General features: G+C 39.0%; 1 protein-coding gene across 1 annotated transcript in view; it reads right to left on the bottom strand.

Annotated features, from left to right (window-relative positions):
* pde6d (phosphodiesterase 6D, cGMP-specific, rod, delta) overlaps positions 1-15,518 on the bottom strand; it is a 58,060-nt gene that overhangs the window by 9,299 nt on the left and 33,243 nt on the right. Inside the window, exons 3-4 of the mRNA XM_080185635.1 lie at positions 10,516-10,641; positions 6,270-6,375 (exon numbers count right to left, since the gene is read on the bottom strand). Of these exons, the coding sequence (XP_080041761.1) occupies positions 6,270-6,375; positions 10,516-10,641 (232 nt within the window). The remainder of the gene's footprint in view (positions 1-6,269; positions 6,376-10,515; positions 10,642-15,518) is intronic.

Raw genomic sequence — 15,518 nt, 5'->3', positions numbered from 1 at the left:
TAGTAAACCTCCTCTGCACTCCCTCCAAGGCCAAAATATCCTTGCGTAAGTACGGCGCCCAAAACTGCACACAGTACTCCAGCTGCGGCCTCACCAATGCCCTATACAGCCGCAGCAAGACCTCCCTACTTTTATATTCAATCCCCCTCGCTATGAAGGCCAGCATCCCATTTGCCTTCCTGACCACCTGCAAGCTGGGTTTTTGCGACTCATGCACAACGACCCCGAGGTCCCTCTGCACCGCCGCCTGCTGCAGTTTTTCTCCACGTAAGTAATAATCCTTCCTACCATTATTCCTACCAAAGTGGACCACCTCGCACTTGCCAACATTAAATTCCATTTGCCATTTCCTGGCCCATTCGCCCAGCCTATCTAGATCCTTCTGCAGACTCTCCACACCCTCCGCACAATTTGCCTTTCCACCAACCTTGGTGTCATCAGCAAATTTCGATACCATACACTCGGTTCCCTCCTCCAGACCATCTATATAAACGGTAAATAGCTGAGGCCCCAGCACCGACCCCTGAGGCACTCCACTAGTCACCACTGGGCTCACTGGGCAAAACTTAAGTTACAGTGCTTATGCTTGCGAGGCAGCAAAAGTGACTGTAGATGGACTGTGATTCATTGCACAGGGAAACAAATAAATCTGCAGCTATGCAAGATTGGGGACGGTACACTGGAGGGGTTAAAATCATTCATGTGACTGGTTCACAGTCCGGTGGAGCACATATGGCATGTTGGCTCGGGACCTATGGAGGAAGACTTTCATCTTGCAGGCAGAGCCCTAAGTATTCAATTAATGGTGAGCTAATACATTAAAAAACTATGACGCCCATGTCAATTAGCTTGAGTAGCAGTGGAAAGAGCCCTGATCACGATCAGGAGGTCATTGGAACAAAGTTGTTAGGAATCATGAGGGGAAAGGGGCAGTTGAATCTGGCCATAGCTATGAGATTAGAGAACTCAGTGAATAATTGAGCCAAAATGCAGTATAACTGGTGGGAAGTAGGGAGAGTAACAGTAGCTATTGCATCTATTGTGGTCTTAATAAAAAATGCAGATGATAACTATTATCAGAGATAGATGATATTCCAAGGAGTTCAAAAAAAGGTATGCCTCTTAAGAAATACAATGTCAGGAACATCAATGAAGATTTTGCAATTTAATGAAATGATAGTTCCAAGCCTAGCAGAGGCCAACAGGACTTGAACAAAGTCAGAAGCCCACTGGTCGCTCGTGGATTCCCTAGAGTTTCTACTGGGTAAAGGATTTTGGGAATGGCCTACCTAAGCCAGATAGTGCCTGAAAAGGGGGGCCAAAAGGAGGGACTGGAATGAGGTAGTTGAAATAATTCTACATTAAACATTAACAGTTTTGCGGTAGGCAAATGTAGTTATAAGCATTAATAGCATTAAAATAATAGTTTTTAGAGTCTTTTCTCAGCATGATGATATGGAAAAGTAACAATCACAAACTTAATGACCTTCACAGGATGGATAAGCAGAAGTGAGATTAGAAGCACAAACTTGTGCTATCCCCCAAATCAGATAAGGAGACTAGCTGCAACCTATACAATTCAGTTCATTTAGTGAAATATGGCAACCAAAATATGATAATCAGCCTTTGTATAAGGGAGACACGCTTCAGAGGACTCTCGCATATTAGACAACAGCATTGGAATGAACACTGTCATCATTGGTTTCAACTCAGCGTTTGGTGATGGGACTCTCCATGCCGGGACCAAAGCATGCAAACTGCTGCCTAATCAAAGGACCTGGTGGGTAGGGCCAGCAGGAATCCATTCCTTAATGCAGACCCTCCCTCCCACGCCCTTCCTTTGTGAACCCACCACTCCAGGAAGTAGGCAAAATCACCTTTCACTTACATTAAATCCAGCTCATTGGGTTCAACAATTTCATATAACCCTTATCCCCATTTTAAAAAAAAAATTCTATATGGCAGCCGTTGGCCACCTACACTGCCTACCAATGTGGTAAAAGATTGAAATCATTCAGCATGTCACACTCCCGCCTGATTAAATGACGCTGTTTGGGATTGAGCAGGAGTCATAAGAGGTAATCACGGGAGCAACTCACTTTCTCAAACTATGATGCAACTCATCTTTTAACTTTTTCTTTTTTCCTAATGCATGACCTGTGATTAATATATATACATAATTTGTACAATGTTTCTGTAAAATCCTGGTTAACTTCTTTGACAGCAGGGAGCCAAATTAAGTCGAAAAAAATGCATTCAGAGCTGACTTGGATGGGGCCTGGTTCACAGTGGCGCCATCTCTGATGAGCAAGACCATGCTCAGCAGGTGTTGTTGGCACCAAGATGAAGACCATTTTAAATGAGTAAAAATGTGGAAGACGGATTCTGATCCCAATCCCCAGCAGATTATGGGGCAAATTTTCCTGTTCCACCTGCCGTGGGAATTGTAACGGGAGAGGGGTGGACCATGGAAAGGTCCATTGACTGTGGGTGGGATTTCCCTGTTTGGGGCGGTCAGAAAATCTTGCCCTATGAATGTTCACCAAGAGGAACTGTTGGATATTCTACAGAGAATGATTGGAGATGATAATCCTTTCAATCGAGGGGATGGTTTTTTTCAGGGAACGCTCACCTTTGATTGTTGGAAATTCTGCTGCAGGTTGTCTAACGTCCTATTTAAGTTGAGGGGTCATGACCAGACCAGGATTGTCTGTGACCGAGTTCCCCAGGAGGAGGAAGAGCTATGGTGATATTCCTGGCTGATTTTGAAAACTAGCTGCCATGATTTCACAATCTCGATTTGAGGGCTGGGTGTCCTGAGTTTGATGAAGTACAGTTCATTTGATTTGCAAGGCCTGGGGTCGGATGAGACCCTGACCACTGTTTTGTTTTTAAATCATCTTGACCTCTATGCTTAACAAAGGGGCTGATCACTCCCTGCCCAATGGACTCATCTACCATGATTGAGATGTGGAGATCTGATTAAATTCTAGAAGTTCCAGGGTGTTCCGCAATGATCTGGTAATGGCTTCTGCCTTTACTTATTCTGTGGTTGTCTTATAATCCTACAGCTTGTTATTAATCCTGAAATTTGGTCCCTTATGATTTTGCTCCTGATAACGTGATGTTGTATTTTATCTTGATAAGGATATGTGTTGAACTCAGAGGCTGAGGATTTCTTTTTCTTTTATCATGTAAATTCAAGACCATTATATTTAATATTCTTGTCGATGACTCTTCCACTGGTGTACTCTGGCAATGGGAGGAAGATGAGACCTTCCTTCTCTGGCAGGGGAGGGGGGGGTTTGCCACCTTCTTTCTTTTTCCTGTTGGGGGGTGGGGAGTTGTACATTTTAAAGATAGCACAATACATATTTCACTGTTTTTTCTTAATTTGTTGTAGTCTTTGCATTTGCACAGGAGTACATTCTTTTGCACGCACAGGAGTACATTCTTTTGCAGTATGCTTTGCTATAGAAAAGATGAGTAGTGCTGCAGCAGGGTGGTGAGTGGATGGATAGACGTAGACCTTAAATCCTCATTTTAGTTGAGAGAAGCCCCCCCATCAAAACTATTGGTGTTAATTTTTTTTTTGTTTTTTGCTAATTATTCTGGGTCTAAGTGATCCTGTGCTTATGGTAGTGCAGACAAACTAAATATCCTGGAGTGAACTGGACTTCTTTTCCTTCTGGTTCATTGGGAGCAAGGGAAAGTGCGTCATGGTGCACTCTGAACATAGTTGATAGGTCTTTGAGTTTCAAGTGTCCAGGGACTTTTTTTTTTAGGTTATTTGACTGGGTAGGCAGAGTTACTTGGGAGGGAAATCTTCTTGGTATGGGAGTCCCCTTTGTGTAGAGGGAGAACTGCTTTTAGGGGCATCCCCTGTCTCGATGTTACCTTCCAGTGTACTTTGTTCTGAGAGACACTCTATCTTGTTGCTTCCAGAAAGCATGTGCACTATACGGCCACATTTTTGTGGCCTCATCCTGTTGTCTTGATCCCCCAAACTCTTTCCTCTTGTCCTTTCAATATCTGTACAAAAGGAGGTACTGACCACAGCAGCAGAGATAATGTCTGATTCCTTTAATTATTTGTATTAATGTATGCATGTGAAATTATGATCATTCTGTACTGTGCTGAATTCTTGGAATTTGTTGCATTTCGTATTGAATATGAAGTTGAAAGTTCTCAATAAAAACGTTATTTAAAAAGAAACACTTTCCCCAATCCAAAGATGAAGTGACGTTTCTCAGTTTTTCTCTTCATGAAAATGCTGCCAAACCTGCTGAATACGTCCAGCATTTTCTGTTTTTTTATTTCACACGTCCAATTATTGGGCAGAAACCCAAAAGCAAGATTAAAAGTGAGACTTATTCTAAACAAGTATGAAGAAAATGCACACTTAAGGCAAATATATAACTGATGATACTTTATAGCAAGACAGAGTTATGAAGGATGATGACAGGATAAACTTCCTGAATAGCATTTTAAAACTATGTAACCAATTCTGATAACAGAAGAGAATGCCTTCATATAGTTGCCAATAGAAAAGGTTGTGCTTTGTTTTTTTTTAAAACAAACACTTCTCATTTACTTGTTCAGGTATAAGCTTACCTTTTGTTCAGGTATGAGTTTATCTTTTGTATATGGGAGGGCAGTTTGCCATGTCTTTGGTTTATTCTTTTATTTAGATTATGCAGGTGTGGAAAGTGAATTCTTCCTCACTAAGAGGCAAGAGGGATGTTTCATGTTGCCATGCTGATTATTACAAAAAGTACTGAATAAGATGAAAATTCTGGCCCTACACTGTAAATTTTCACTGCAAATTTTCACTGCAAAATCATGGTTCTGCATTATACCTTAACACTTTGTTCTAAGTAACGCAAAATGGTTCCCAATATCAAATATATATCTAACTTCAAATCAGAAATGTGGATGAGACAAAGATGAATCAAATAAAAAAAGTAGATATTTTTTACCAGTTATTAATATTCCATGTACACAGTAACTGCATACAACAGCAATTGATTATAATATTAGGCTTGCAACCTTGCTATGATATTTGACCCCAAGATGAGTTCCTGACTCCATATTATGCCACTGCTAAGCCCATCCATTTATACCTCCACAACAGCATGCGACTCATCCTGTCTCAGCTCATCCTCTGGTGAAACACTCAACCATGCTTTTGTAACCTCTGTACTTGATTATTCCAAAGCACTCCTGGCTGGCCTCCCACAGTGTACCATCCATAAATTTGAGGTCAAACTTCTGCAGTCCAAGTTTAATTTGCCTATCAGCACTATACTCGCTGTCCTAGATTGGCTCCCGGTCAAGCAATGCCTCAAGTCTAAAATTCTCATCCTTGTTTTCAAATCTCTCCATAGCCTTATTTCTTCCTATCTCTGCAATTTCCTCAAACGCTACAACCCCTGGTATCTACACTCAACTAATTCTGACAACTTAAGCCTCCCTGATTTTAATTACTTCAACTAGCTGGGCCTTCAACATTTGAATTCTCTCCCTAATCCTCTTTGCCTCTCTTTCTTCCTTTAAGATGCTCCTTAAAACCCAATACATTGGCCATTTGTCATAAGATTGCCTTGAATGAGTTGGTCTCAAATCTTGTTTTTTAATGTTCCTGTGAAGTGCCTTGGGACACTTAATTACATTAAACATGCTATACAAATACTAATAGTTATTGCTGTTTCAAGGACTTATGGAAAAAGATAAAATAAAACCAGATGTGAACAAACTCCACTGAGAGAGGGGCAAATTTTAACCAATGGAAAGATATTTGACGCAAATGGATTGGAATAAAATTTTTTTAAAAATGAACTGGATAAATACTTGAAATAGAAAAATTTGCTAGGAGTGGGACCAAGTCAAAGACTTTTTGAAAGAGTCAAACACAGGCACGGGGGAAAAGAACCTCATTTTATGTAGTATCATTCAAAGTCGCAGCTGAAGTACTGTATAAGACTGATCATAGTTACAAAAGGAGCACATGAACATCTAAATCATGCAATGAATTTGTACTATATGCTTTTAGAAAGGCAACTATCCAATGTTATCTGCCTTGGTTAATTTAGGAATTTTTTTTAGATGTGATAAGTGCAAGGATAGTGTGTATCAAGAATTTGGTAAAGAAATCAGGAATTCAAAAAAAAATGAGGTAGAAGTCTACTTTTCTTATGATCAACATAACCTTTTTACAACACAAATTCAATAACACACTAATAAAAAACATTGTATCACAGGTCACTTACGTTAACACATTAGCTGGCATCATCTGTGATTCTGGTGCTGCTTCTATTAGTGATTGCCAAGTGTTTGTGGAATTAGGGATGACAAAGCCAAATTCAAAAAACCATTCTAGAAAAAAAATAGAAATATGTTTTCATAAAGATTAAATATAACAAGTACCTGCTCATTAAATATTTACAATTATTTAATTTTACAGGGTGTCTTCTGGCATTTCTTATGGCTAATACAGATATGAAGCACAATTCCTGATGCTTTTGTGGCATCACTACGAAATTTTGGATGGACAATTTACCAGTGCTTAATACTTACCAAATGGAAGATCACATACGGCTTCAAAAAATCAGGAGTTCAATTGGTACAGTGCAAATTTGTAACTGTTCTCATCAATTCTCTAACTACACAAATGAGTCAAACAGGTGGATATTGACAATAAAGCTGTTCCCTAGTCTTTTCTCGTAAATGTGTTTTACATACTTTTCCCTGTCAGGAATTTATTCTGCCTGCGTGGCTTGCTCCTCTCTCCTCTTTTGTTTGCTTTAATCTGTACAATTTTGAGGATTGGAATATTTCTCTTCGGTTCGATTACCAAAACTGACGAGAATATTCAAAATGCAGTTTGACCAACATTGTACAGTTTTGGCAATGACATACTCTAACTCCATTTTAGCTACATGGATCAGCATTCTGTTTGTTCTATTTATAGCTGCTATGCAATGAACAAACATGTTAAATACCAAGTTTAATACACCTGTATTTCTTTCAACTTATTGTTACTGCAGCACTATTCATAAAGAGTGTATGTTGCTCAATGTTTAATCTAGCATGCATTCTCAATTTTATTTATCACAAATTCTTCCACATTTTTTAAACCAGTTCATTTTGTGGATAGTTTATTGCCTTAAGGGTTGACTACTCTCATAACCCATCTCTCCTTCCAGTATCTAAAAAAATTTCCATTACATTTATGAATCCAAACTGTTAGTGTAAATTAGAAACAGTCAATAATCAAAAAACAATCCTTTAGGTGCTGCACACTCCACATTACTCTCCCATTGCTTCCCCAAAGTTCCAGTTTACCATTCAGCAATTTTCTTATCCCAGATTCTAACTTAAAGCTTCAGTCACCTTATTCTTTGGTTGCCTTTCTGGAAGAACATTGTCAAACATTTTCTGGAACATTTATATGCCATAGAGTAAGAATTTTCATAGCCTTTCATAGTAAAGGATATCAATCCCTCTAAATGTCTAAGAATTCAATCAAGCAGAAATCTTTCCAGAAGTACAAAAGCAAAACTACTGCAGATACTGGAAATTGGAAATGAAGATGCTGGAAATACTCAGCAGGTTTGCAGCAGCTGTGGAGAGAGAAACAGGGTAAATATTTCAGATTAATGACCTTTCATGAGGACTGATGAAGTGCAAACCATGAGAACTTCTGGCATGTCAATTCCATTCTCCAGAAATAATTTTCGATCCAGTCTGGTTTTGTGAAGAAATAATTCTTGGAAAAGCTAGACGGCTGGTGATATCCACGATAGCCTATTTGTTCAAGTGCATAAAGTTGGTTGTTTTAAGAAGAATTGAGAATATTATTGCAATTAACTTAAAAAGCAGGAAAGATTATTGCAAAACCCAGATGAAGACTCCTTGCCCACATCCATGTAGAGAATAAAAAGAAAGAATAAAGCATTCTCATTGAAGTTTGAGAGAGTAGATTTGGGCACAAGTAAACTTTTGCAGGGCTCTGATTTTGAATCAATGCTACTAATCATCTTTACAGTTTGAAGGAAGGCATTAAATAGTACCATTCTCAAATTTGTAGATAAACATAAATCTGTACCAAAGTTCAATGCTTAGAAGGTGATTGAAATTACTAGGGATTTGAATTTTTTTTAATAGACTGATTCAATCAATTAAGGGAACTATACCAATGTATGACAGATTTCCTTTGCTATCAATAAGTACAGTGGGTTTGGAAAATTCCACCCATATGTATACAGCTGTCTGTTAAATGTTACAAAGCATGAGGGATTCCAAGTTATAATGCTATCAATACATACATTAAATATAAACCTAACAACATAATTAGGCAGCCCGCAACTTTAATGCAGCTGCACTTAGTAGCATTATCGCCAGTTACAAATTCCATACACTGCAGGGATACTAAGGTGCTAGAGAAGGGACAGAGGACAATAATCAAATGTTTTTGGGAGCTATTTATCAGGATAGGCCCAAGTGCTTTTGGGTATGTCCATTAGAGAAGTCTGGATTCGAAGGAATTGGCTGAGGTTTTAAAAACAAAAAAAAGATCCTGGACATTTAAGATAGGAATTGTGAGAATAGCAGAAAAGATGCGCATGCTCATGCACATGCGTGATCACTCTCAACTTTTAACTTTTCTCAAAGCATTACAACAAAGTCTGGGATGGAACAATAGACTGTGTCGTGTTACGATCTCAGTCGAGGCCAGTAACATTTTTTCAAACAAAGAAATCAGAAGCCCCAGTTATTGACAGGAAGATTGGAGTCACAAGATTTATTATACAAGAGTCAAACAAATCTATATTGAGTAATCACCTATACTTTAAAACCAAAAATCAACACAACTTAAACATGAATTAACAGGCAAATTGTGGTTGATTATAAATTATACATTAAATGTTAGATGCAATAAAGACCGATTTAATGAATTGGCTCAGCAATCAATTCCGCATACGTCATCAAGCTTAGTCAAAGCCATCTGTCTTGCTCACTCTCCTTCTAGAATTTAGCCTGATCCCCAGGTAATAGCAGTGCAGAACTAACCCAAGTTCCACGCACACAGTCTTCGCCAAAAATGGCATCCATCTGCAGAACCACCTCAACTCCACGATGGTCTGGATGGTGTAGATCCACCTATGTTATACTTAAGTAACAGAACGGCTGCAGCAACTGTATATTTGCCCATTCTCAGCATCTGGGTCTAATCTGTCTTCTTCAGCCTGCCTCTAATGCACTGCTGGGATCATCATCTGAACTCTGACGGCTTTTTTTTAATATGATTTCAACCAGTTTCAGTTTCCCCCACAAAGTTTTGGTTTTCAATCTGTTTCAGTCTTAAGTTTCCTTCGAAGCTGGAAGGGTCAGATTTCTTGCTTTGTTTCCCTTTTTAGTCAAAGTCTTCCAAAAACAATAGAAGCTTTGAAACAATGGATTCCATGAATGGGGTAAGCTGAGTCAAATGACATGTACCTATCCCTCACTTTGTATGTTTCTATGAGTGTTTACTAAAGTAGCAAAGCGAACAATGTTCATATAGCATCTGTAAAGCTTTGAAGACAGGTACAGGCTTGAAGCCTCATTACACCTTTCCTCTTTAGAGATGATTTGCCACGTATTTTCACTTATTTCAGATGGTTAGTGACCCAGTCTACTGTGACAAATGTGAAGAGCTAATGTGTAAGGAGAAAATTCCAAGACAGGTAAATAATAGGCAGAGAATATCAAATTTCTTTATTTTGTTTTGGCTCTTAAATGTCCTAACGTGAATAGCCACCAAAGCATTGAAATCCAGGACAAAAAGCATATCAGTGTAATTTTGATTTAGCATAGATTGAACATGATTAGTATAAACAGCCATCAAGTTAAGTCCTTTTGCATAGCAGTACAACTTTTAGATTTTCAATGCTATTTCCTCTTAAGTTGCAGTATAGTGTCAGCATATTAGAGTTTGCTGAGGATGTATCAAAAATTGTAATCCGCAGCACTGAGTTTAATAAGTTAACCCCCTAAATGACTGTGCACCGCTTCTCATTTTTTAATCTTGAAGTGAGGTCACCTATAGGAAAAATAATGCATTACTGAAGACGTAATATTTAAATATATTTTCACTCCATGGCAATAGCATATTAAAAAAAAATCAGTTTTAGTGTCCAATTGAATTTGCTCAATTTACTCAATTTATTAATATCAATCAGCAAAATATGACCATCTCCAAGGTTCCTCTGAAAGAGCTAAAGTATAGGAATATATATACTGGCATGTACTTTTGCTCCTCCAATACTATGCATGATTAAATAAGTAAAATATTGAAATTTTCACCATGAAAAGGTGTAAGAAAAGTGACTAAACACTAACATTTGTTTACTAATGTTCTTCTATAAATCATGCCTGGGACAAATTATGATTACTTCATAAATTACTGACTGTTTGCTTAATCTTGTCACGTAATATAATCTTAGTGAGACAATTAAAACACAAGGTAATCACCTTCTAAGCATTGTCCTTTGAAGAAAACCTTTTGTTCTAGCCTGAATTTTTCCATCTGTTCAGATGAGGAAAAGTTTAGTTCTCTGGAAACGGCTTTACATTTCAGGATCTTTTTAGGAACCCGAGCTGCAGAAAAATCAAAAAACAGAAATTTTCCATGATTTGCCATGCTAAACATTTAACAGTTGTAAACCCACAAGGAGTCCAAATCCTTCAATTTTGGTGGAGACAGGAAGCAAGAAATAAACAAGCACAGAAATCAAACTTCAAAGGTTACTAAATGAAACACCAAATCAAATATCTAAACAGACCAACTGTATATTGATGCTTCACAAATCTCTCAAAATGCTTTCTTGAGGAAAAAAAGCCACTTTTCCTCAATAAATGAAATTTCCAAAGCCTAAAGATTATCACAATAACACAACTAAGTTTATCCTTTTTTTTGTCATAAGACAACCTGTCTCAAAAGCCTGAGTTTGGACTTAATATTTTGCCCAAAGTTATAGATACATCAGATGATTTCAGTTTCCCACTCCAAACACATAGCGTAACTAATGCCAGGATGCACCAGTAAGGTGTGGGGAACAGTGAAATGTTAGTTTTGTTACAAGATCAGTAATCTCGAGATCTGGTAACAAGTTCTTTTTTTTTAATCTCTCTCTTCCAACTATCACATGGTACACTTCCTTGACTGATAACACCACGAAGAGTTGTGTAACCACATTGTTCCTTTCTGGAATCACTGAAAGATCACCCACAGCAGTGCTGATTACAAATCAGAAGTTTTATAAGAACAGGGGTATTACGCCAAGAAATATTATCAAAAATGCTGATTTATCAGAATGGTGGGGTTGAAGGAACCAAGATCCTGGAAGAAGGTCAATGGCTTGCCAGCACTGGAATGGGGTTTCAATGTAGCATTATGGCAACTCTGAATAGAAATAGGCCAGTAGTTTATTATGCAGCTATGCTGTCCTGATTTAGTGCTTTATCATTTAGAAGTGCTTTTGACAGTGAGTCACAAGGTTTAGCATTTGAAGGGAGTGGACCGGAATATTTTTGAAAAACTTCATGGAACACTAGGGCAGGACCAGAGGTCTGGGATAACTGAAGGGGACAATTAGGATTTGCAAGCACTGAGGACACAGACTAAGTGGTTTGTGAGAACTTGGTGCAAGTGGAAATTCTGGCTTCATCTCGCTCTCCCTTTCAAAAAAAAATTCTCCAGCCCGCCCTGGTGTTTCACAATGACTTTTTTTCTTTGCCTCCAGGTTCACTTCCAATTCTGCCACAGGTCCTGCTTCCTGAGCTTGAACCTCCTGCTACAGTGAGTATTGCCTGCCCCCTTTACCGCTGCTGTAAATCTTCCTGAGAGATGGACTGGAAATTCCTGTTGTTGATGTTTGCCCTTTCAAAAAAAAAACAAACTTTAATTTTCCACTCAGTTGTTGCTCCCTACTTCTACTGTTTAACTGCTTCATTCAGACGATCCTCTGCCTCCATTACTTCAATCTTGAATAATTTGCTATGGATCACTATAGAAAGTGTAAGCCAGTGTGCGAGTTACTTGCAAACTGCGAATTTGAACTCATATACTTTGTTACAGTCCAGTTTCAGCACCAGGAAGACCATAGATCCAAATTCTCATCTAGGTTCTAGCAAATCAATGGTTCACTCACAACTGTAGCATTGACTGGACCAAGTCTATTTTGACTACTTTCCTTTCAATTCACTGCCTCAGGATAGCATCAGTGAATGGGGTCCATGCTGCTATTTTAAGGTAATGCCAATTGTTTTTTGGCTTGATGTTGCTAGTCATTCTCATAAGTGGATCTTGCATCTCCTGCCATCTACCATGTACCACGTACCATGTACTTTTTTTGCCCTATATCTAAATTACCACTAGCGAACCCCGGAGCATAACTGAAAATATGCTTACGACTGGAATGTATCATAGACCGGGAACTGCGGTTGATACAATTCGTGCATCAAACATTCTAAAAGGTTTTTGTAGAAAGAGAACATTTTATCCCCCTATTGCAGAGTGACTGGCTGACTTTGGGTACACCACATTAGAATAGAATAAAAAACTAAAAACAGAAACATTTAATTATGTAACTGTGCTAGCTATTATTTGACTGCAATGGTTAAGGGAAAACAAAGGAACGGAAGAGAAGATGAATTTTGGGACCTTTTTGAACAAAAATGGTTCATAAGTAAACTATTACCAACCCACACAGCAATGCTGCTAAACCCCACAACATCCCTTCCCCTTCTGAAGCTGTTAAATAATATGTCTAAAGACAGTAAATCATATTTATTTGAAGGTAAAAATAAAGTTTGGATTTTTTGATATAAAGTATGCAAATTTTGCCCTTAGAGTGGCAATCACTGGTGAATTGCCACTCTGTAGTCACTTACCTTCACTGGAATTCCAAAATCCATATCGTCCAACCTTCCTCATGCAGGCTGGGTGAGACTGGAACCGGAAAGCAGCTCCAAGGCTCCAGCAGTGAGGTGTAAATAGAACACAGCAAAGGAGGACACCATTTTTAAAGCACTGAGACCATTTAAAAGGTAAATTTCAATGGTAAGTGAATGTGATTCAGGAGTGGAGGTTTCGGGGCTGGGGGGTGGGGGGGGGAAGGAGAACAGAGCTTGTGTGTCCTGTGCACAGCTCCATCTGGGTCTTTAGACTTTTTCAGAGTAACTGCAAGGGTAAAACTAGCAGAACCATTCAAAGCTTTGTTGAATGGCTCCCAGCCCAGTGCAACTGTCCAGGAGAAGTTAGCCCTTCTGGACAATTGTCAGGTAAACCCTAACACGGAAACTTCTAAGAGGGATTCCCAATGCACCTTTGAGTTATCCCTCAAATGCAATGCTGGTGATCCAGGATGTTATGGCCCACTATCTTTTCAATACTGTTTTTTTGTAAACAGGAAAAGAATGTCTCTTGTGGTTATCTCTTAATGCAATTTATAGATTTATTAAGCGGCCATATCTATACTTTTTTAAAATGCTATGCCCTAGACAAAGTGAACAAGATAAAGGAAAAGCTCTTCAACTTTTTCTAAGCTAGTTCACTCTAATAATCTGCCAAATTTAAAAATGGAAGCTTTTGGTTTTTGAGGTATACTAAATGGTTTCAGTTTCTAATTTGACTCATTTATTTGTTATTTTATTTAACTATCTGTAGCAGATAGAGAAAATATTGGCCATATCGTCCAGTTTCCAGATGGCCATACCCCAGATGATGTCCTGGGGGACCCTTAGAAGTCCCAATGCAGGAACTCTATAGGATTTGCTTGGGAAGTTTAATCCAATTCCTCTATGTCCAAAGCCCTTCAAAATGGTCTCCAACTGAGACTTTGTAGGCTTTTAACTCACTTACCAGAACAGTTGTCTAGGAAGTGTTAAGACAGGAAAAAAACGATACCTAATGTCCCCCCATGCCGACCCTCTGAACGCTTCTGAATCTCCTCCTGACCCTTTGATTCCACCCCTCAAACCGAGCTGGGAAGACATCTAGGATTAACCATCCTAGCTCCTATTTAGCTGGCACCCTAACACACTGCCACCTAAAACTCTGCCCAGCTGGCATTTTACACACAGTAACACCTCACCCACCCTGCTCCCTGCCAGCCTACCCACTTACCTCACTCACATTCATTCACTAACAAGTTAAATGTCTCAAAGCTTTTCACTGTTAGTGAGTGAAGACTTATCAAAATGCAACAGCTCGTGCTTCCCCTGATGATACTGTCCTATGAAGAAGGACTCCAAGAACAGGTACACACCATTTTTCTGAAGACACCCAGCTGGGAAGTCAGGGTGAGAAATGTGGAGCCCTGGAACTGTGTAAAAAAAATAGGAACAGCGTGGCAATCTGACAGTGATTTCCATTCCTGGGAAGATTCAGCACTGAATTTAGTTTCCAGGAGTTAATTAAAACACAACTTTAGGGTCACAAGATTCTTTTAAACAAAAATCCAAGGCCTTTCATTTGAGATACAGAGAAATTTAGGGGCATGGATTTGCAAAGTCATTAAAAATAGCAATGCAGGATAGCCAGGCCATAAAAAATGTAAACAAAGCACTGCATTTCTCTTCAGAGAAATAGAACTGAAAGTAGGGAAGTTATACTTATACAAAACTTTGGGAAGCCTCCACTGAGAATACTGTGTGTGGTTCATATTGCAAAAAGATTTGAGAGGCTTCAGAGAAAGTGCAAGAATTATACCAGAACTGAGGGGTAATAATTTTCAAGAAAGACTCAATAGCCTGAAGATCTTTTATCAGGAAACAGAAGAATGAGGGCTAACTTACTAGAGGTCTTTAAAGTTATGGATGAGGTTGTTAGGGTGAATATACTTGTACTTGTGGGAAGTTCAAAAATGAGGCAGCATAAATATAAGGAGCTTCAAATAAACCCAGTGAGAAATTCAAAAGAAACCCCTTTACTCAGAGTGTTAGAATGTGAATCTTGACACCACATGGAGTAGTTGTGCTGACTGGCAAAGTGCATTCAAAGGAAATCTAGACAAGTAAATAAGAGAGAAAGAATTAGAAGGGTATGCTCTTGGAGTAACAGCAAAGCAGAGTGGGAGAAGGCAGAAACACCAGTACAGACCAAGTGGGCTGAACGGCCTGTTTATATGCTGTAAATTCCCCATCCCTCAAAGACTGACTCAATGCAAACTACAAACGATTTGCTAGGTATCAACTGTTTGCAATCTCACCTCAAGAGTCTGGAGATTGTGGGTTCAAACACTACTGTGGCTTGACCACAAAATTCCAAGCTGACATTCCGACGCAGTACTGAGGGACTGCTGCAATGTCAGAGGTGCTTCTTTTAAATGAGACATTACACCATGCTATCTTGGAAGGGTCTTCAAAACAAGGCTTTGTGGGTAGAACTTAGGAACGTGAAGGGGTCAGTCACATTACTGAGAGTGTATTATAGGCCCCCAAAGAGTCAGTGGGAAATAGAGGAGCAAATATGT

The sequence above is a fragment of the Carcharhinus amblyrhynchos genome, chromosome 3 (assembly GCF_965287045.1).
Source record: "Carcharhinus amblyrhynchos chromosome 3, sCarAmb.v2.hapA, whole genome shotgun sequence".
NCBI classification, from domain to species: Eukaryota; Metazoa; Chordata; class Chondrichthyes; order Carcharhiniformes; family Carcharhinidae; genus Carcharhinus; species Carcharhinus amblyrhynchos.
The sequence above is the reverse complement of the archived record's forward strand: the minus strand, read 5'-3'. Positions and strand labels throughout refer to the sequence as shown.